Genomic DNA, 21,607 nt, shown 5'->3' with positions numbered 1-21,607 from the left:
TGCAATGTGAGTGGATGTTTGGGGTTTTCGTTGTTGTTGTTATTTCTAGTTTTACTTCACCGCACAGCGGTAGTTTTTAACAACACGGTCTTCTTTCTCATATACAGCAGCACAGGCTGTGCAGACATGTCATAAAATGTTGTCAGTGTGTTCCCAATTACCTCTTAAGCTTGTTTAGATTTTATCTTCAAATTCATTTGATCCTTTATTATTTCCAGCTTTGTGAAGCATTATGCAGTTCTTTCTCCTTTTGCCTTCAGCCTTCAGGGCTTTATTTTCATTAGTACCCTTAGCTTGGTGGGATCCGTTTCTCAATAGGCAAATACTGCAACTATTCGGTGTTTGCCTGTCTCTGTATATAGGCAGTTGCCAACACGCAGGGCAAGGAGATGCTCATGCAGAAGGGATGGGAAATATGCCGATCTACTCTTCCAATTCCAGACCAGCACGAAAAGACTTCCCAGGCCTGAAAGTGCCGTCATGTCGCCATACGGTCTGACAATCCCCTCCGTGTCGTTAGCACTGCGCTGACCCTGACAGTCAGCAGCCTGGCTCTAACTTAAATCCCTCGTACGCAACTATAGAATCATCAAAGTGTAATGACAGCTATGAATCTGGGCTGAAAGGAACAATTTAAGTGAGTGGAGCAGAATGATTTAAGTCACCCCTAGCTATGCAGTGCTCTGCCACCCATGGGTAAAGCAGGCAAGTTTTGTAAGCAAATCCTTTCCCAGCACACGGGCTTAGTCATCAGTGAAAGCTGCTGGCTCGCTCCCATCCCAACTGTGGTTCAGCTAGTGCTCAGAGGTCAGCTCTGCAGGCACTCGATAAAGCTTCAATTAAGTGCTCTTCTTGCAGCACTTGCTGATTTACACCTCCTCCACCCGCATCGGCCATTTTGCTGAATAAGCCGACGTAATGGCAAGGACTGCACGCACAGAAGTGTCAAACTTTCCCTGCTTACAGTGGGAATTAAGCTCCTCAAGCCTGGACATCACCAGGCAGCTTAAAATAAATAATAATATTCAAATGACAGTTTCAAAAGGATGGGGGGTATGGAGCTGCAGAGGGCATAGTACAAATATTACTACAGATGCTTCAATGGGGTAATTAATAATACATGGCATATCTATTGCAGACAATTTCTGAGCTGTATTTCGTTGTGGAGACATGCATGTCTGCGTTTAGATGTTACTGAGACGGGACGGTATAAAAATTTCAGTGACATGAACAGCCGGCAGATCAGCGCACGCACACACACACACACACACACACACATCCCAAACAGGTTATGATCAAAAGGCCTGACCTTACCTGCTCATTAATGGGTGTCGCACTTAACTGCAGAGAGCAGCTCTTACTGAAGACGAGCACTCCTGTTCAATTGCTTAGGCTACAAGTCAAAATGGAAAGTGACTCCTAATGACTGCAAATCCCTCTGGGAAAAATGAAAAAGTAACAAGCATAAGACAATGGAAATGATTTGGTTGACACAACGTGCATCAAGGAAGATCTGTGTTATCTATTCGTGAGTGACACTGTTTGAAAGGGAATGACCACATTTGCAGTTTTCACAGAAGCAAGGAGTTCTGCAGAGACAGTGGTGTTAGAGGCATGTTGGACTATTCAAGGAAAGACCCAGCATTTTCATTTGTAAAGTTAGTTATACAAATTGATATAAAGTCTCGGATTATTTTTCCTTGGACTTTTTTGGGCAGTGGTTCAGAATAATGACCTTAAAAAATTCACTTGAAAATTTATCAGCCCAGACACAAAATATTCTTCCTTGCCAGGAGCATAATAAGGAAACAAATGAACATAATTTTATTGCCTCCTCAGGAAAAAATACATATCCCAGCCAGACCGGCAAGTGGAATTTGGCAAGACTAAATTGTTGATATGCTTTTATTATACCAACAAATAAAACACTAACTCAAGTGTTACAATGTGCTTGCCTTGTATGTAGATCGTTTTCTCTAAGCAAACTTCCTGCTCAACTCAAGGAAGTATTTCAGGGGACTTACATGGCAAAGAACCTGTGCAGAAAGGAGTGATTACTAAGTCCCTGGGAGGTTTGGTCTAGAAGGTCTTTCTCTGTTTTTTCCTCAAGTCTTTTCACAAACAAAAATTAATGCTGGGCAAAACCTATGTCCCACTGAAGTCAAAGGCATGCTTGCTTCCAACTTCAGGAGACTGACTTTGCTCTCCTGGATTTAAAAGCAGTTTTGCTTGAGCAAGAACAGAGTAAAAGCTATGTGTGATCTTCAGCACATTGCCCTGGGCTAACTCCAGGGAACACAATCCTCTCAAAGCCCAGCTGCAGACATGAGAGCTTATTTAAGACTACTTTAAAATGCAAATTACACCAGCGTACTCATCATATGCCTATGGATCCACTAACATGGAGGTATGCACAGTCCAGAAATATCCATGATCAGAGGAAGCTCACCAGAGTCAGCAGGCTGAGAGTTAAGACTGAAAATCCCAGATGAGGGTCCATCCTGAACTTACGCAACAAAGAAAAGACTATCAGCATGGATTTGCTCTGATTTTTCATGCTTTTCTCGATTTAAGACAGAACCCCTAACCTTGCTTTAACACAGATTTTCTACAAGCTCACCTACAGAACAATTGACAGACAGCCGTGAATTGCAAGGACATAAATACATGCGAGGGCTGTGGTGGCCAGAGGTGATAAAGCAAATGATTACTCTAACAGATGACCTCTCGGCACTGCATTTTGTAGAAGCAACCTGATCGTTGATTATTCCAGGTAGTAAGGAAAAACAAAAAGGCACTCTCACTTAATGATTTTGGCAACCTGAGCCTGTGCTGTCGTCACCCAGAGTGCCAGATCCACAGCGGCATCCCAGGGCGCAGGGCAGAGTTACATGGGTCCTACACAAAGGGCGATCAGCAACGCAGGAGCAAGGCGAGCAAGATCCCATACATTGCTGTTACCATTGCAGGGGATCGCAGTCAGCTTGATGGGGGGGTGTGCAGATGCTTTCCTGCCCCACGACAGGAGCACAGGAGGCACCACACAGCACAAAGGGGAGCCATCAAGCCAGTCTTCCTCCATAAATCACCCCACAGCAATGGCTGTGGAAGACCTGCATTGCCAAACAGGCTCTGGCATCCTCTCACACACTTCTCTGCACACATGCCCCACACTAGTCACAACCTCCTAGCAAAGTTGAGTGCTTTGATACAGGCTATACTCTGCCCATGATGGTAGAAGGGACACGTTCGGTTATCCGTCCTTGCCCCTGATGGAAACAAGCTGATCCCTGCTGTATTTTCACAAGAGCTGTAGCCCTTCTAATATTAAATGTCACTTGTAATAGCTGATTTTTCTTCCCCAAATAACTTTTGCAGCCCTGCAGTTGAAGTCATCTGAAACCACAAGATTGGAGTTTGAATGGGCCTTGATATTATCAGTGAGCCGAGCCATTGCTCTGCGCCTCAGCCACCATTTTCCCTTTCCCTCATTCACCAAGATGTACGTGCAGACCCAAAGGAACCAGTCAGTCAAACGTGGTGAAGCTGTCAAGCATATTGCTCTTCTTCCTCGGCAGAAGCCTCACTAAAGCTGGAGGAGTATCTAGGTAACTGCAGCCAGCAGAGAGATTTAGGGCCTCCACAATGCGTAACAAAACTGTCATTAAAGCAATAGAGCAGTACTGGGATCTTAAAAATGCAAAGATAGTAGCGTAAATAATGAGGAAGTCTTGCTTTACTATAAATTATTCCCAGCATACCACAATACACTCTTGAGTCTCCTGAATTCACTGTCATCTGCAACACACGTATGCCCTTGGACGAATTGTTGCGTTACTCAAAAGCTCAATTACACGAACTTACTCAGGGTCCCTTATGATGTTTGGTCTATAAGGGTTGTGCTGTATATTGATCTGTCTTCTCCTCCTCCCTGCCCACCTCGGGGTCTCCTCTCCCATTTCACGTACATTGGCTTCCTGGATTGCAGAAGGAATTGTCTCAAGGTCATACCAAGGTGCTTCAGTATGGCTCAGGTATGAAAAATGTATGTAGCTCAAAATACTGTTTAAAAGCATACAGACAGAAAATAATGCCTGTGGCCTGAAGAAGCCCTGATTTATTTAAGACACAGGGGTACATACGCACACTTTAAATACCTGCCTGTTCCTCACCAGTTAAAACAAGGCTGTGATCTGTCAAGTGATCTGTTGTCACTACCAGAACCGACCCATAATCCTTTGGTTGTGATTATGCAAAGGAATATTACATTGATCCTGCAAAATATCTCTGATTGGATCAATGTTATTTTCTCTTGCATTGACAAGGTTTTACCAGAGAATGATGGTAATTCCACTGCTAACACTGTCTTAGTGAAATCCCCCAATAAATCCTCCAAGCAGCACTGTTAGTAATACCTTTATTAGACTAACTAAACAATATATTTATACCCAGGGCTTTCCGAAGGACTCTGGCTCCTGCTTCAGTTTCTGGAGGAAAACTTGATCAAAAGTGCTCTGCTGGAAGAACTTCTCCCAAGAAGGCTCTGCATGAACGTAAGCAGCAGGTGAAATTACCCTTTCATTCACCTAATTCACAAAGTTAGTCACAGATTTGCCCTTGTCCTGCCTATAGTACAGCAAATGCATCTTTGGCAGAAAAATCTCATGGTGAGTCTGGGTTCACGGGCAGGATTGGAGTTCAGGGGCTCCCCACACCTTCCACAAACATGCTGTCAGTACAACAGTTTGATAACAGTCAAAGGGGAAACACGGTCTTTATGTATGTGCTATCATTTCCATATCTGTTCAAAGCCTAATCCTGGCCTTCATACTCAACAGAAGACCCGCCCCCCTTCTAGCCACTGCTGTCTCTGCTCACCAGTGCTTCCATTCTCCTCCTCTCTTCCCCTTCTCTCTTTGGGTAAGTGTCCTCTAATTTTGTCCCCGTATTCTTGCCTCCATAGCTCCAAGCTTTCAGTACCAGTCATTTCATTTCCACACTGACCTCCCTTCATCACTGAAGTTGAATTGTCACCTCCTGGCTTGAAACATGATGCTGCAGTGAGTTGAACAGCAGACTCCAGTGAACAGCTTGTCAAGTCATTTTCTCAGGCTTCCCAAGTACTCAGGTACTCACTACATCTCTGTTTTCCCTTGGTGCATTTCAATAGTTATCTCTAAGGCCATGAGAACTACAAATGTACTTCTGTCTTACCTTTCTAAGCCTTTAAATAGAACCATAAGAATAACGAATAAACAAAGTACTGTGTCTAACTTAACACTTAAGCACAGCTGAAAGACCAGTATATACAGCCATACATCAGTTAGCAGATGAAAAAGCTACGAAGACAATGTATCCACAGAAAAATATCAAATAAACAGCATGGCAGACAATGCGCCTTCTTAAATCCTTAGAAATCAGGTCAGCATCTGTGATGGGCAAACTCTGGCTCTTATATCACAGTGTCACAGAATCATTTCAGTTGGAAAAGACCTTTCTCATCAAGTCCAACCATTCAGCCTGCACTGACAGGCCACCACTAAGCCATGTCCCTAAGCACCACATCTATATGACTTTTAAATACCTCCACTATGACTTTTAAATACCACTTCCCTGGACAGCCTGTTCCAATGCCTTACCACCCTTTCTGTAAAGAAATTTTTCCTAATATTCAGCCTAAACCCTACCTGGTGCAAGTTGAGCCCATTTTCTCTTATCCTCTCACATATTATTTGGGAGAACGGACTGACCTTACAACCTCCTCTCAGGTAGTTGTAGAGAGCAATAAGGTCTCCCCTCAGCCTCCTTTTCTCCAGGCTAAACAAGCCCAGTTCCCTCAGCTGCTCCTCAGAAGACCTATGCTCTAGTCCCTTCACCAGCTTCATTGCCTATCTTTGTACACACTACAGCACCTCAAAGTCCTTCTTTTAGTGAGGGGCCCAAAACTGAACACATGTGTTTCATGGAAAACCTTCTCCATATTCTTTACAGCAATATACTGAAATGTCAGTACATTGTCAGAAATGTCAGAGGATTCACTTTGCAGCTCCTAGGCCCTTAGGAACAATGGAAAAATAATTTGTACTAGTCTTTGAAAAGGAACAGCCTGGTGGTAAAAGAAACCATTAATGGCTATAGGGAGAACTCCTGATGTATTTCATCCACCCACATCCATTTTTTACACGTTGCCTCTATCCCCTGTTTCAAATATCTTTGCACCAGCGTGCCTAAACCGTGATGTCAGCTTTGAAGGTCATTGCCCCAGCTGTGATGGGAAGCAAAACTTTCTCAGTTGAAAACTTAAACTCATGAGCATTGATTCTGTGATAAATGCTAGGGCTGGGAAATTGCACCATAAAGGCAGCCCAGTCTGCAGACCCTGATGCCTTGGTTAACACATTGTCATAGCGACAGGGTCCAAGGTGCATGAAACAAGCTCAGGGACTCCCACCCACTCACCGACGAGGATCCACAAAATGTACCACTGTGGCCTCTTCCGACACCATGCAGAATAGATATGCTCCTGCTCTGGAGGAGGGTTGCAGGTCGAACCGCGTTTTAGAACAGACTGAAACCCTGGAAAGGAAGTGTTGAAACAAATGGAGAAGTGCTCTTATCCGATTCTTAAGTATTAGGACATGTCCTACCCTGGTATAAATTGTGACCAGGATGGATAGAAATAGGCCGATTTGTGTTCTCTGAAAGCTGGACAGTTGGATATCATTTCAAAACACGGACTCTTAAGACAGAAACATTTTCTAGGAGACAATGCCACCACACCAATCAAGATCACCTCAAGTTACAGGTCCAGGATCTCCCAAAATGCCATGAACTACATTCAAAAGGAGGAGAATCTTTAAAGAAGACATGTTCTTCCAGTCATCCTAATCCCACCAGGCAAAACACTACACCCTGGCTGGAGTATGGTAACACGACCGAATGGACACCATGACCCCGTGGCTCAAAGCAAGGCTGGCAGCAGGCAAAGCAGAGCTTGGGCCCAAAGACTTACTTTCCCATACCTCAGCACTGAAGACAACTTTCTGCTAAGAGAAATTCTGCTTCTATCCCCTTTCTCTCTGTTCGTACTTGTATCCTTACAGTCACTCACAGGAAAAGAACTTGGTGATGAAGAGTTCGTCTGCTCCTGCTGCTTATTCTCCTTGAAAGCATTGACAATGCAATGAGCTACTGTGTCACAGGTGGGATACTGTTAGCATGGGATGCTGTAACAAATGAACAAGAGGTGGAAAGATATGCCAACAGTTCCAGCATGGCACAGAGTGCGGGAGCCCCCGGTAAGGACAGGACAGGGTTCCTAACTGCAGGAATAAGAGGGAAAGGTTGGGGGAAAGGCTGACGCCATCTCTGTAGTGCCGTCACTGTCAGTGTGAGGTCAGGTCTTACCCTGGCATACACCTCTCTTTCCTCCAACTGTTCAAGTAGCCTCTCCCTCCTTCCCTTGAAGACACTTAGACAAGTTGCCTCACTTTTCTTCACAAAACCTCCTGTTTAAAAACCTCTGTCTCTGATTTGAAAAAAATCCTCATGCCTTCCCAAACAGAAGTTTCCAAGTCCTGAGGCCAAGACACTGTGCAAGCCCATTCTGCAGCCACTTCATCACTGGGAAACATGGATCTTATAGACTGGTCAGTGTGAGACAGTTGTCATGCTCCCCTCCCCATAAAATTGGGAGGGGAAGAGAGAGAACTGTGGCTATCTCTCCCAGTTTCCCACAGGATCAATGAATTACAAGGAATAGCATTTGAAAACTGGAGGCTCCTCAGGACACCAGGTAGAAAATACTCCTTCTCCCTCTTGGATATGAAAGCTTATTTCATGGAGAAAAGGATTGTTTCAGTCTACATAGATGAGCACAGAAAACCATTTATCTTTGCCCTTGTTCCAACCCCTCAGCAGCATATAGTGGCTTAGCCGTAGATACACGTCTCCTAAAAAGCAGCTGTCTCACACTCACACAGCTCAGCGCACAGGCAGAGGACCTTGCATCCAGCTGCTCCCACATCTGTGACATGCCCATAGAGGAAACACTAACAACCTCCAGTCTCCCTCCCTTGGTCTCTGCCACCATCCTTTCCAGATGACCCAGAGCAGAACAGAGGCTGCTCTTCATAAGGCTGTGGTCACTCCTTAACAAAAGCAGAAAACAAAAATTCCTTCTCTGATCCACCTTAGATACAATCCTCCTTCTCCAGGTATTGAGGCACAGAGCTGGGTGGCTGTTTCTTCCAGTAACACAGAAGGCACTTTTGCTACTCAGAGTCTCAGGCAAGGCTCCCCAAACATCAAGGGGGGCAGAGCATCCCAGCTTGTCTTGCTCCATACTGATTGATGAAGCCCTACCTCCACCTTTTCTGGGCATTTCCACCAAAAGGCTATCCCTGATGATGCTGTCCTACCTTTAGTCCTGTGGAGCCTTTCTGTTCCCAAAACCTTTTGTGAGAATTGTGGTCTGCTGCTGCACACACAAGTGAACAAAGCCCAGGACTGGGTGCCTTTAGCCCTCATAAGCTGGTGGATCCTGTGGCAAAATTCTCCCTGCTATGCAGAAACACACCCAGCATCACCAGCCAAATGGATGAACATTTTGTGAACTGAAACACACATCTCATAGTAACTTAAATACATGCAAATAAGAGCTTAATTATGCTGCTGCCAGTCACCCCAAACATTTGAATATGGTACAGAAATACTCTTTTTATTTTATATAAAGTATTTTAATGAAGAAATTTAAGGCTCTTCATTCTCCTGGCTTATGGACACAAATGGCTGAGAATCTAACGGTCCGTTGCTGTTGTTGAGCTAAGACAACATGAAATCATAGCAGATGAGGGAGACAGGAGACAAAGACTCTATTAAGCTATGTAAAATGTGCATTAACTGCACACAGTCCTCACCCCCAGTCTTCCTGGATGTGTGAGGTGTCACAGAAATGAAGTGCAGCTCAGACCTAGGTGAAAGAGACAAAGCAGCTGGGATGGTGCACCTAGATTTGTCTTATGACTCCTCCCTCTCACCAGACACCCATGGCTGGTGTCAGGCAACCCAGTCACAAACACTCCTTCCACCAGGTGCTGCTTGATACACAGCTGAATATGCTCTTCCTTGGGGAAAAAAAGAGGGATTAATAGTAAGAATAAATTAATCCTTCACAGTCCTATGGCATGTTTCACAAGTACACAACACTAGAAAGGACTGTGTTCATTTTTCTCGCATAGCAAGCGAGTATATTGTATAATACCTCTTCCTAATTATATCCATCTTCATCCTTAAAACATATTAGAAGTGCTGTGGCACTTCATCACTCCTTCCAGAGTCCCACTTCAGCACAGCTTCCAGCCTACATGTATTCATGGCATTTACACACATTCTTTCCCTGCTAATGTTGTCTTTATCTTAAACACATTGTCCTGCTCTCCTGTGTTTAACTCCGTTTCTTCTGGATAACAATTATACTTGTAAAATAGATTTTCCATTCCTCTCCTCACAGTAGCAACCCCACTCTGGACTTGCATTAAATTCATCTTTCTTAGAGGTTGTTGACAAGAATAACAAAGATTATAACAGAAAAATCTTGATTAACAACTTGCCCATGACTTTAACATTTCTCTACTTGAAATATTTGGCCAGCTCTGTTTTTCAATCACATCCACCTTTCTCCTGTTTGTGGTTCCGTCACTCTCTGCCTGCAGTTCAAGATAGGTGCATCTTAATGAATCCTTTGTCCCCACTGAGGTGTGCTCTGTGGTCACATCCCAGCTGCACGCTGAGTGGGATTCAGGTATTACCTTTTCCACCCTGAAAGGAAACCCACTTCCTGGGCAGGGGGGAAGCCATCTGAGCCCCAGCTTCCTCATAGCCTGGATGTCCGGGGGACCAGAATTCCACCATGCAACACAGAGGGTATTTGTCCAACAACGTAAATACATCCTCCAGGACCAAAAGTTCACACTGAAAGAAATTCCACATCTTTCCTGTCACCCAGTCCTCATTATTACCCAGTTCTTTGTATATAATATTCCAAGCCTGCTTTCTCTTGGCAACATCTCACTCTTGTGGCAGAAGCAAACGTGTTAAGTTCACTCCTTTGTGCCCAGCCCAATGAGACCTATCACCTCCTGCTACAGACCTTGCTCCAATATCATTAACGACATTATTAAATAAGATTGGTCCCCTACTTCAGGAACTTTAATGCTGACCTTTACCTTGATACTCCCTCTCAGCAATCGCTGCTTGCCTTTGGTCAGTTTCTTAAACACACTGTAAACTGTGTACTACCTACCTTAATTTTGTAACAAACCATTTCCTTAGGGACAGAATATAAAATCCTTTACCAAAATCCTGATAACATCAATCTAAGCCATTTCCGTGTCTTGAAACCATGTTATCTTCCTAGCAAAATATATCATGGTAATTCAGCATGCTTCAAACAGAAAAACATACGTTGCATGTTTCTTTCATTTCCCCTCTGTGCATTTAATTAATCTTTCCTTTAGAACTTACTTTAAACTCTGCTTGGTATTATTACAATCAAACTAAAAGGTCCACTGTGGCCCAGACAACATTTTTCTCCTTTCTTTAAATATAGATTTGCTACTTTTCATTCCTAATGTACCTACTAATTAGACAGATTTATTGAAAATCCTTTTTACTGGACTTGCAATGTCACATACCACATCTTACAGAAGTCCGAGATGGAAATTATCCAACTTCCCAATATGAGCCCATTAAGACATTTGAGTTTTTCCATTTCCTCTGTTCCTGTTAGCTGGCTCCTTTGTCTTTCTGATCAGTGTAACATTCCTCCCTATCTCTTTAACTATTATGGAATATCAGATGAGCTGAACTGCATAATCTTGAGGACTGGTGAATAGAAATGGATGAATTTTAACACAAAACACCAGCTCATGCAGTTATGGTCTAACAATGAGAAATTTCTTTCCAATCTGAACTTCAGTCCTGCAGGATGTTTGCATTGTTGGGCAACTTTCTCTGTGTAAAACCAGGGTGATTCTACTCTTCAGAAGTCCTTTGTGGTTAAAGATCAAGAAGTACAATATTCAGATGCTGTGTTAATGGGAAACACCTAAGTACCTAAGACAAAGCAATGCAATTGGATCATTGGCTACCACAAATCAGCATCACCCCTTCAAGGTCAGGCTTTAATATCTGATTGAAAAGTGGTTTTGGTTTGGTTTTTTTTTTTTTTTTGTTGCTGTTGTTTGATTGTTTCTGCTGTAATATTTATGGAATTAAATGACCACTCAGCAGAAAGCAAAAGTATCTACATTATAAAGGCTCTTTTGCATATTCAAAGATACGTGCTGATTAATGGAGACAGAGAGACAAGCATTGTACATCCATATTTAAGCAGAAAGATCTTTTCAAATAGCTTCTGTGACCCAATAAAATTAGTAGAACTGTTTCATCCTATTAGAAAGTGTAGAAATACATTTAGGAAGCTTTATTTGAAACATCTGCTGTTAAAACTCAAACCCAAGAAAAGGTCTCAGAATTAAAAAAGGGTTGTGACAAGAGATTCTCAGTGACTTTCACTCAGTCTGGTGGGATATTTTAATGGGACCCACTTTGCCGTACACATGGGACATCATGGAACCTCTGTTCCTTTATGGCATTTCAGCTTGCTTCCTTAAAGTAGGAAACAGAAGAATCACCAGGCACTTTTGAACAGGTAGGTCAGACAGTTACTTACACTGAACAGAGGTGGCTCAGGGAGGTGAAGTGGTTCCAGAGCCTGGGTGCATTCCCTGTCATCTGACAAGAGATGCTGATAATCACCCAGCTTGGGACATACAGTTTTCTTCTCAACATTAAGTGCAGAGTCCCTCTGGGGATGACTGAGGTAGAGCTATTTGAAAAAGCACATGGGGATACTGGGAAGATCCTCTCAGCTCTGCTTTAAGGGGCTGTGAATACCTGCTTTCCAGCTTCTTTGGCATCCCCAAAGCACATTAGGCTACTGCAGCTTATTCAAAGGTTACATCTTCACTGGAGTTAGAAACAGAAGAGGGCACAGAGAATAGCAGGCCACTGAGTAAGGAAAAATCTGGGTATGAGCTCAGCAGAGCAGTGCCTGGCACGTGCCAGATTGCCATGGGATCTGAACAGCTACTTCTGACCCAAGACTTCCTACCTGACCTGACATTTATTTGAGAGACTGCAGCAGTTTTAAGTGCAGAAGCACTGGGATGGGGATACAACAGGCTGAAAAGTCCTTTTCCATAAGAGCCCCTCAGCTCTGTGAATACCTTTCGATACACACACACACATCCTTTGTGGAAAATATGCTGCATTTGTAGTTAGTATTTGTTTATCTCACTGGAGGTTCAATTTGGGACTGGAGCGTCGTTGTTCCAAGCATTGGACAAACTTGCTGACTCCTGCTGGGGACAACCATGCTGACACCTCTGTAAAGTTTACACAGGATGAACTTGCAACGTGAAGGCAGGGCAAATTAAAGAAGAGAGTAAGTGGTAGTGACCTCTCTGCCCATTAAGCTTTATGTTGTAGTGTCTGTAGCTAAAACAGAGTTCTTAATGTTCTTCTCATCCCTCTTCAGTAATTCCCCTCTTGACCATCACAGCCAACGCTATTACTCACCTTATTGTTCTGGTCAACAACTGGAGCAATGTCTTCATCTCATGTCTCTTCCCACATCCATAGATCCAGGGGATGTCTAAGGTTTGCATATTCTTTCGCCATCCAGGCTCTCATTATCTCATGGCCTTATTACTACAATATTTCTTTTCCTGACCTTTACAAATGTGATCTTGGCCTCTGTGTATCCTTCCAGAATGCTGCTAGAAATATAATTTTCCTAACACATCGCTCTGACCACGTCATTTCTCTTAGCAGCTGTAGACTGCTGTCCCAATATCCATCTCATTAGTGTAATCTCCTTGTCTTCATTAAGAAAATGTCAAGTTCTTCCTACAGTCAATCAAAGAGGTCAATCCCCACCACCTACTTATTAATATTTCAAGCAGACATGACCCATTATTTTTCTTCTGCCACCCCTCAATCTTTGGAAGACCATCTTGTAAGCATCTGTGCTTCTTATTCATTATCCTTCTTTACAACTCTTCTAGGAATCCTGCATTTCATGGTGCTTACAGAAATGGGGTTAGCCTGTTGGAGTTTTAAAACCACTACCAGTCATGCTGAACATAATTACCTTGTCCTCTCCTTGTACTCTCTCATAAGGCTGCATTATTCACCGATATTGAAAGTGCGGCAACACGTCAAAAGGACAGGGACGTTTTTCTGATCCATGATTTCTGATCCATGATTAAGGCTCATAAATCCTATGGTAGAACTCTAACTGCTATTAATAATAATGAACAAAATCCCTATTATACCACTACAGAGCTGAGGTACAAGAGATTAAGTCACTTGCCTCAGGTCATGAAGAAAAAGACTAGGGCAGAGCTTGGACTGAATTCTGGCTTTGTAAGCCCTTTCCTAACTGCAGTACTACCTTTCTTCCATCTACTTTGGAGTTATCTATAAAGGATTATGATTTCAACAGGCTCAGCTGGGCAGTTCTGAATATTTATTTGTGGAAGAATTAGGCTTTATGAGAAAGAAAATGGGGAAATTTCCATTTTATAGTCTGATTTCGCACAGAGAAAATACATTCGTTTATATTATTTTCAGTGAATTCTATTCTGAACAGTCTGTTAAGGGCACTGGGATTCCAGAATCCACATTCTTTATTTATTTATTCCTTAAAAACTGAGAAACACTACCTCATTTCTTTCTTCTGCTCTTGAAGAGGTGAGTATGTACTCAAGGGTTCCAGCAACACTTTGTTAGCAATGAGCCATTAAGTAACTTACACTGTAAATGATTGCCATCATTTCTGCAGAATGTACAAAACGTACAGTCTTCTTCCTCATTTACTGTCTCTGCAACAGTTAATGAACTCATCCCACTCCTGAAGTTATTCTGAGCGCACAGGAAGACTTCTTCAATGAGAAAAAGCAATATTAATATGGAAATTTTTTTTTTGCTGGAGATGACAAAATAGACCAGATTGTTTCATCTCTATTTAAGTAAAATAATCTTTCATGTTTTTATTTTTACAGTAAATAGAACACACCTGCACTCATACTGAATCTTTTCTCCACACTTTTTAAGACGTTTTTAAGCAGTAGACAGAAAGGATAAAAACGCTGAGATCTCTCAAAAGGATTTGGATGCTCAATTAAATGAACAGGAATTAAGCATGCAGTCCTGCAGGCAGCTCTGCAAATATCAGTTTCCCTTGAGAAGGGCATGATCCCGTCATTTTCACTCAGGCAAAATTTCCATTTGTCTTCACTGGCAATTTTGCTTGAAAGCCAACAGCTTGATTGAAATTTGCCCTTTAAAACAGCATGATTAAAAACAGTTGCTGCTCTGTTAAATTACATATATGTTCTTAGGTTTTTTAGCAGATATATATTAACAAACTAATTATCTCAGATGTGTCAGAGGAACATGTTGGGTTCTTATTACTTGTGGTAAAGATACTTCTCAATGAATTGTTATTTAAGTTGGATGCATTAAAATATTAAAATTGCTTATTTAATATATGATCAGCCAAATCCTCCCAGAACTCACATGCATAAAACACCAGTGATTTCATCCATTAAATGATTTTAGAAAATCTCTGAACAAGAGGAAGTCTTTGCTGTATCTTAGAAACATGCAGTTGTTTGACTTCCAATCTACATCGATAGACCAGGAATAATTATGGCATTGACAACAGCAAAGGCTAAATACCTGGGTAGCCTAAAATTCACCTCAAAGGCTGTCTAGTGTTTAAATTTCACTAGATCCTTCCAGCAGAACTCTACTCTGACAGAAAGGAACACAGACCTCGCGTTGGCCTTTCCATCCAGGGACAATTTTAACCTCAAAGGAAACACTAAGGGTCTGAACTTGCTGCATCACCACGTTCAGTAAAATGTTTACTATTGACTTCACTAGGATCAGAATCAAGACTTCAGTGAAGTCCCTTTTATAATGAGTCCGTTTTGAAAATGGTTGCAATTTCAAGCACACATTTTAAACAAAGCATTTGGATTCTTGAATGTATGAAGGACACATGAAAACATCGCTGCCCTAATTTACCTGGCAAAACTTGTATTTTAAAAGTCAGATCTACAGCATCGCAAGGTATTGCAAGTAGTTTTATGAAAATAAATCTTGTTATTTCTAGGGATAGCCGCAAATAGCCTCTCTTCAGTCTTTTCCAATTGTGTATAAATAATCCCTAGTCACGGACGGAGTAGTCCTGTTAAGCTTTTCTTCCTCAGTTGTGCTGTGCATCTGACAAACCAAAAGAGAAAACGCTTTCATTCCAGAAATCTTGCACATTATTTCAGGTAGAGGTAAGCTGCACAGGAATTACTTCTTTGGGTTCTTTTTCAGTGGCGGCCTGGGCTAAAAGTACACTCGCAATAAAATGTTTTAAAAATAGGAATTACTATGACTTCTTGTGGGAAGAAGGAAAGCAAAAAGAGATTGAAATAATAAGGTCATTGTAAATTTTTTTATATATATCAAATTGGATTCCAATGGCGGGCAGCAGAGCCCCATCCAGACAGGTTTAACTGGCAGTCTTCCAAAAGCGAGATGAAAGGTCCTCTGAGTAGTAATTGTCTAAATGGAACAGGCTCTGGTTATTGCGCAACTTCTTCATCTACTTTATTGTACCTCTGTAATTAAATGATGCAATTCTTTTTTTTTACTTTCTTGTTTTCCTCTCGACTAGTACAGGAAAGCAGCTGAGCAATGCTGCCATAAGATGCAGACAGACTCCGTGGCTTCTAGGCTTTTTCCTGGGTCACTACAAGTCATATCCAAGAAGTTAGTGAGCTGTCTTCTCCTAGACATGAATGGGCACTCACCTGCATTTCAACTCTCTGCTTGCTTAGTGGTGGAGGTGGTTGGATGACTGGGATTTTTTGGTAGTGTGAGAGAATGCCACTTTTGTTAGAAATTCAGTGGTGAACAGGCAAACAGTAGATCTAATAGCATATGGGGAACACTATATTCAAAGGGATGTTAAGCAGCAGAGCTATTTAATTCATGGATGACATTGGACAGACACCTGAGATTTGGAAGAAGCTTAGAGTATTGTGCTGAAAGTATCCAGAGCCAGCATTTCCTGATTCTGCAAGGCTTTAGGGATCAGGAGTGGAACTCTGGTCCCACAATGCCTAAAGACTTGATGAGATGCAAAAACAGAATCAGAAGACCAGCTTTGTAAGCACTTTATTTCTGACTGACCCTTCTGAGAAAGAGTGCTCTCCCCCATTCAAGTACCCCTTTCACAAGCATAAAGATTACTCAGGTGAGTAAAAGTTAGCAAGTCTGGGCTCTGGATTTGCATGTTCAACTCCAATAATTTCTTTATTGACTCTAATTTCTGTTGTTTGTGGTTTGATTTTTTTGTTTTTGATTCATGATAACAAAGAGAACAAATTAACTACCTAATTTTGATGCAGCTTTAAAATATTCCTCAGGCCTTTGGTCTCATGACTTCCTGCCTCTCCCTGAATATGCTTGCTTGTGACAATCTATTTTAATGCATTGTCTATTTATCTAATTGTATTATTTCAAAATATGCACCGGGGTTCTATGGAAATATAAAAATAGGATAGGAGAAATATAAGTGAGACCAACTATTTTATATATGCACTAATATTATATCTATGCATAAGAAATCTGAAGTAATAGATCTCCAGTTTTCCTAGCAAAATCCAACATAAAGGTTTTGATCTATTTGCCAGGAGGTAAAAACTAATAAATACAGAATAGAATTACAGAAGTGAGGCAGCCTATTCAGTAACAGAACCGTTTTTTGAAAATACTGACATCAGAATACCCCCAAGTACCATAGGGCCTGATCCTGCCACAAGCCATTGCCTACAGCCTGTAATAATTTCAGCAGAGTTCATAAGCAGAGTAACTGCAGGGTATTTGCAAAGCTAGTTAGGCTCTTAATGACCATTTTTTGTAATCCTTTGATAGGCAAACCTACCAATCTCAGTACTGGAAGTTTTGCCTAGGGAAAAAGGTAGGATGTCTCAAAATAAATGGATCACTTAGAACCTGTCCAGCTTAAAAATCAAAAAACAAAACAAAACAAAACAAAAAACCAGAACCCCAAACCAGGAACCCTTAATAGCATTTACATTCAATTACATATAGCATTACACACATCATTCGGGTCCAGAACCTGCATTAGTTTATCCAGTTCTGGAAGAGGTGTGCTAGATTAAATTAACAGCTGGCAGAGGAAGGAGAGTAAAAGGCTTATACCAGTAACATCCTCTTTTATATGGTATTTTTGCTGGAGCTCATACAAAAAGAGATTTCATCTGTGCAGGAATACGTACTCCAGTCAGGGTATTTGATTACTACAGGTAGAGAACATCCGCAGCAATTCATACCTGCACCGGGCATGCTCTGCCCAGGCACCCACCTCTGTAACCTCTAACTCCAGATGAGCGTCTGCCATGGAAGAGAAATGAGAAAAGCAAGGTGGTGCTGTCAGGATGAACCTGGAATACCTGCCTCATTTTGAACTCACAGCTGTTCTCAACCTCAGACAGCAATGGCAAAGGTATTTATTTCACATTCATCATATAGGTGAGGATTGTAAAGAAACAGTCGAGTAGCAGGCCCTAGGTGGGAACAGGGACACTAGCTGACTGCCCAGGTAAAGCTGGCTCCTTCAGCGATTGGAGCATACTAGGATTTTTAACAGACAATTATTTTACATGACTTTTTGGCGAGGAGAAAATAAAATCTATTAGCTCTTTTTGATCCAACAAAACATAAAGTGGACAGGCAATCCTATATTATCTCCAGTTTTATTTTGGAGCAAGTCAAACACTTTATTTTAGTGAACTGCCATTATACCTGATTTTCTAGGTGATTAATCCGGAGGTGCCAAAGGAACACACCTCTGTAGCATTAGTGCTAACATGTGTAACTCTTCATTATGGCTGAGAGTTATAGTTTAGATATAGTTTAGTAGATCCTCACTCCAGAAAAAACATCAGACAAACTATAATGTGGGTATTCAGTGTTACAAGTCTCATTCCTTTAACATTTCTCGCCATGTACAAAGAAGTTTGTTAAATGTGTATCAAAAAACCTTTATAAAGAAGGCAAGAAGTGACACACGCTGATACATGCACAATTTGCACTTCTGACCTTGGGGCAGCGACTCTCCAAAGTGGCGATCTGGTCATCTGCAGACACATATGTCCAGGGATACGTGTGCAGGAACACACGCTGCACCTGAGCCTGGGAATCCCTTGCTACCAGCTGAATGCTCTGTATTTAGAGCTAGTTCACTACATACACGCTCATTCGCACATACAGACAAACACACACAAATTACAGCAGGATCTTTTGAAGACATCTTCTCCTGTGTTTAACCACCTCAGCCTGAGTTGCCACATTTTCTCTATGGTTACCTCTTAGCAGTGCTGCTGTTACACTTAACCCAGTACCAGGCAATTTCAGCACTTTCTGGCAGGAGAAATGGATGTTCCTGAACCCCGGACAAGGCAGGTGGTGTGAGAGGAATGAGACTCACTTATTTCAAGTTGAAAAACCTCTCTAGTAAATGAAACTTCATTTGCCAAAGGTGAGCTCTGGTGACATGTTCACCTGCCGTTAACATTGAATTTCTCTGTTTATGCCCCAAGCACAGTGAGCACACATGGCAGAGCAACCCAGCCCTCCGCAGCCAGCCCGGCACATCCATGCCCTCACCTAGATGGCAAAGAGGAATCCCTCCCTTGGCACTGAAACCAGCAGCAGGGCGCCAGGGTGCTGACAGACTTTGGACATGCTTGCTTGTCCATTACAAATGGGACTGAAGCCACCAAGTCATTTCATGAGGGTTGTCAAACAGCAACTAGACATTAAGGGTCACCAGCAATACAGACACGATCTCAACTAATGATCTAGGTTCCCTGCTACACCACCTGTTTGTACTGTTTCAGTGCAAGTCTGTACCATGCTACTCACCTCTGCTGCTCACTTTTAAAACATATGGAACAAAATGCATACATTGGCAAACACACGCGAGAGTATATCCCTCAAGAATAATTAGCTTTAAGCAATAATTCTGCTTGCAATGCCTGAAGAGGGAATTAACGCAGGCTATCAAGGGAGTTTGGGACAGAGAAGGCACTTAAAAAACAAGTATTTTTAAAGATTACACAGTGTAAGAAGCAATGATTTCACTGTGATGGAAATAAACCACTGGGGAATCATCTGAATGTAACAGAAGAACCACGGGAAGGAAACGTTATGTTGTTCTATGGAGTAACCATGCTCCGGTAGCAAAGATGCTGTCATCCTTTACTGAAACCCTCATCAACCTGGAAAAACACACATCTTTGTAGGCAGGATGTTTAGGCTGGGGTTTATGCATATCTCCCCTTCCTATACTTTGGATCAATGAAACGTTTAGGCAAACTGACCATCACCTTGAACTGGTACCTTGGGGTAAAAAAAAGGAGGACCAAAAAACAAGAAAAAACATAGCTCAAAAATGCTACAGGCAAACAGATGCATCTCCACCCCAAGAGAAAATTATTCCTTTCTAATACTCCAAATAAATTCATGTAATGTTTTGTAGACATTGAAAATATTCCAAAACATAGCTCAGTGTAAACAGCAAGCTGGGTCTCCTCCTGCTCTTTAGCATTTCTCTTTGTTTACTCTCCATTTGAGGATAGAAAAAGCCTACATGTGAGCACAGCAAATGGTGCATTTCAGGACTGATGGGGCATTCAGCAAGGGAATGACGAAATACAGACACATGTAGCCTCCAATAGAATAATATGCACTTTGCCTGAGTCACCAGGGTCAAACAAAATTTAAAAAAAAAATCCAATGTCTGCTGTATTGATACTTTTTATTTGTATGTGGAAAATAACCTGATACCATGGTGATGGGCAGATTACATTAAGCTTAGTGAGACAGAGACATGAGACATTCTGGGGTGTGTCTGCTCTCACCCCCACACTTTCTTGCTCCCAAACCTCAAGCCTCAGCAGTGGAGACCCCAGGGGAAACTATCCTGGCAGTGCTTTGGGAAGTGATGCCCAGTCAAGGCAGTTCACCCATCGCAAGGAGCGGTACTTGGCTAGAGATGCCAGCTCCCTCATGTGTGAGCCCAAATGGCTCTGCTCAGCCTCTGCTCAGCTCAGGAGGGCCTGGCACATTCATTTGGTACAAAAAAAAACAAAACAACAAAACAGCCCTCACCTTTGGCAATGAGCTCCTCCAGCTCTTGGTCAAATCCTTGTCGGTGACATTTCCTCCAGAGCCCCATGTTGGTTGAGTTGTACTGTCTGTTGCACTCGTCGACTGCACTCATAGCAAAGATCTGCCTCCTGTTTCTTGCCAAGAGGAGTTTCCCTTCCCAGCGGTCCAACCTAGACCTGCTGGCCCTGAGAGGCAGGTTGTTGTTGGAGTTATAAATGAAGCCAGGATCATTTCTCTTAGTGGTGATGCTCTTGCACCTCTCTCTGTGCTTCCTGGCATCAGTTTCGTACCAATGGTCAGAGCAGATTGCCACAGCCAGCATGCCCAGAGCACACAGAGCTAAAGAGAGGCCAGCATACAGCAGTAACCTTCCAGCAGCCATACCTCAGGTTCACAGGAACACCATGGACATCTTCTGAACAGGCAAAGCCCTTGAGCATGAGACCACGCAAAAAACCTCCGGAGCAGCTGCTAAGTGTCACTTGGCAGAGACTGCCTCAAACATCCCCAACTCCCGTGGTTCACATCAGCGCTGCAGAGGGATGCTGAAAGCGCTACAAAGTTCTGCCCTGGAGGCAGTCCTGAAGTCTCATCTGCCTCTTCTCCTCTGCAGTGGAGACCTGGCGAGGAGAAACACAGCGTTCCACCTCGAACGTGAGCAAGTGAGCAACCCACCTACACAAAGATGTCCTGCTCCCCTCACCACGAGCACCTGAGCAGCAGGGACTGAAGGGTTATAGCCCCCTGAAGAGACCTGAAAGCTACGGCTGATCAGTCCACTAATCTCTTTCAGTCTGGCCAGCTCAGAAATCCGGACGAGATGGCTTTCAGATCAGCAGGCTCACCACAGCATCATCACAGGACAGAAAAGTTCAACAGCTCCAGGTCTCCCGTTTGCAAGCTGCCCGTTATCCCGCTTTCGGGAATGGGTGACTTGCCTTTTCTTTGTCAGTGGCTCAGCGGGAGCATCACCGTCTGGAAGGTCGGTCGCTTGTTTGGGTTTAAAGCAGGGTCGAAGGGGAGGGAGCAAGAGCGGGGAGCAATCTGTTGTTGCTGTTGCTGTTGCTGCTGCTGCTGCTTCTCCTGCTGCTGTTTTAAATCGTGGCTAAAATAAAACCTCCCCGGCTGGGTCTGGAAACGCAGGCGCGCACAGGTCTCTCCCTTAGCAGACTTCGCTGACAATCACTGACATCTTGGCTTCGGAAACACCTCGGCTTCTCTCTGCCAGCCTTGCCATTCACTCGCCCGCTTTTGTCGTCTGCGCCGTCATCCAGGCAGC

At 42.8% G+C, this 21,607-nt stretch overlaps 1 protein-coding gene across 1 annotated transcript in view; it reads right to left on the bottom strand.

Moving 5' to 3' along the window:
* The window catches only part of TMEM178B (transmembrane protein 178B), a gene marked incomplete at its 3' end in the record, with an annotated part of 61,468 nt that extends 40,758 nt beyond the window's left edge, over positions 1-20,710 (bottom strand). Inside the window, exon 1 of the mRNA XM_010138469.1 lies at positions 20,329-20,710. Coding sequence (XP_010136771.1) covers positions 20,329-20,710 — 382 coding nt within the window. The remainder of the gene's footprint in view (positions 1-20,328) is intronic.
* Positions 20,711-21,607: the final 897 nt, after the last annotated feature.

Source organism: Buceros rhinoceros, unplaced genomic scaffold, assembly GCF_000710305.1.
Source record: "Buceros rhinoceros silvestris isolate BGI_N320 unplaced genomic scaffold, ASM71030v1 scaffold14606, whole genome shotgun sequence".
Lineage (NCBI taxonomy): Eukaryota > Metazoa > Chordata > Aves > Bucerotiformes > Bucerotidae > Buceros > Buceros rhinoceros.
Note: the sequence above shows the minus strand (reverse complement) of the source record. Positions and strands in the feature narration are given on the sequence as shown.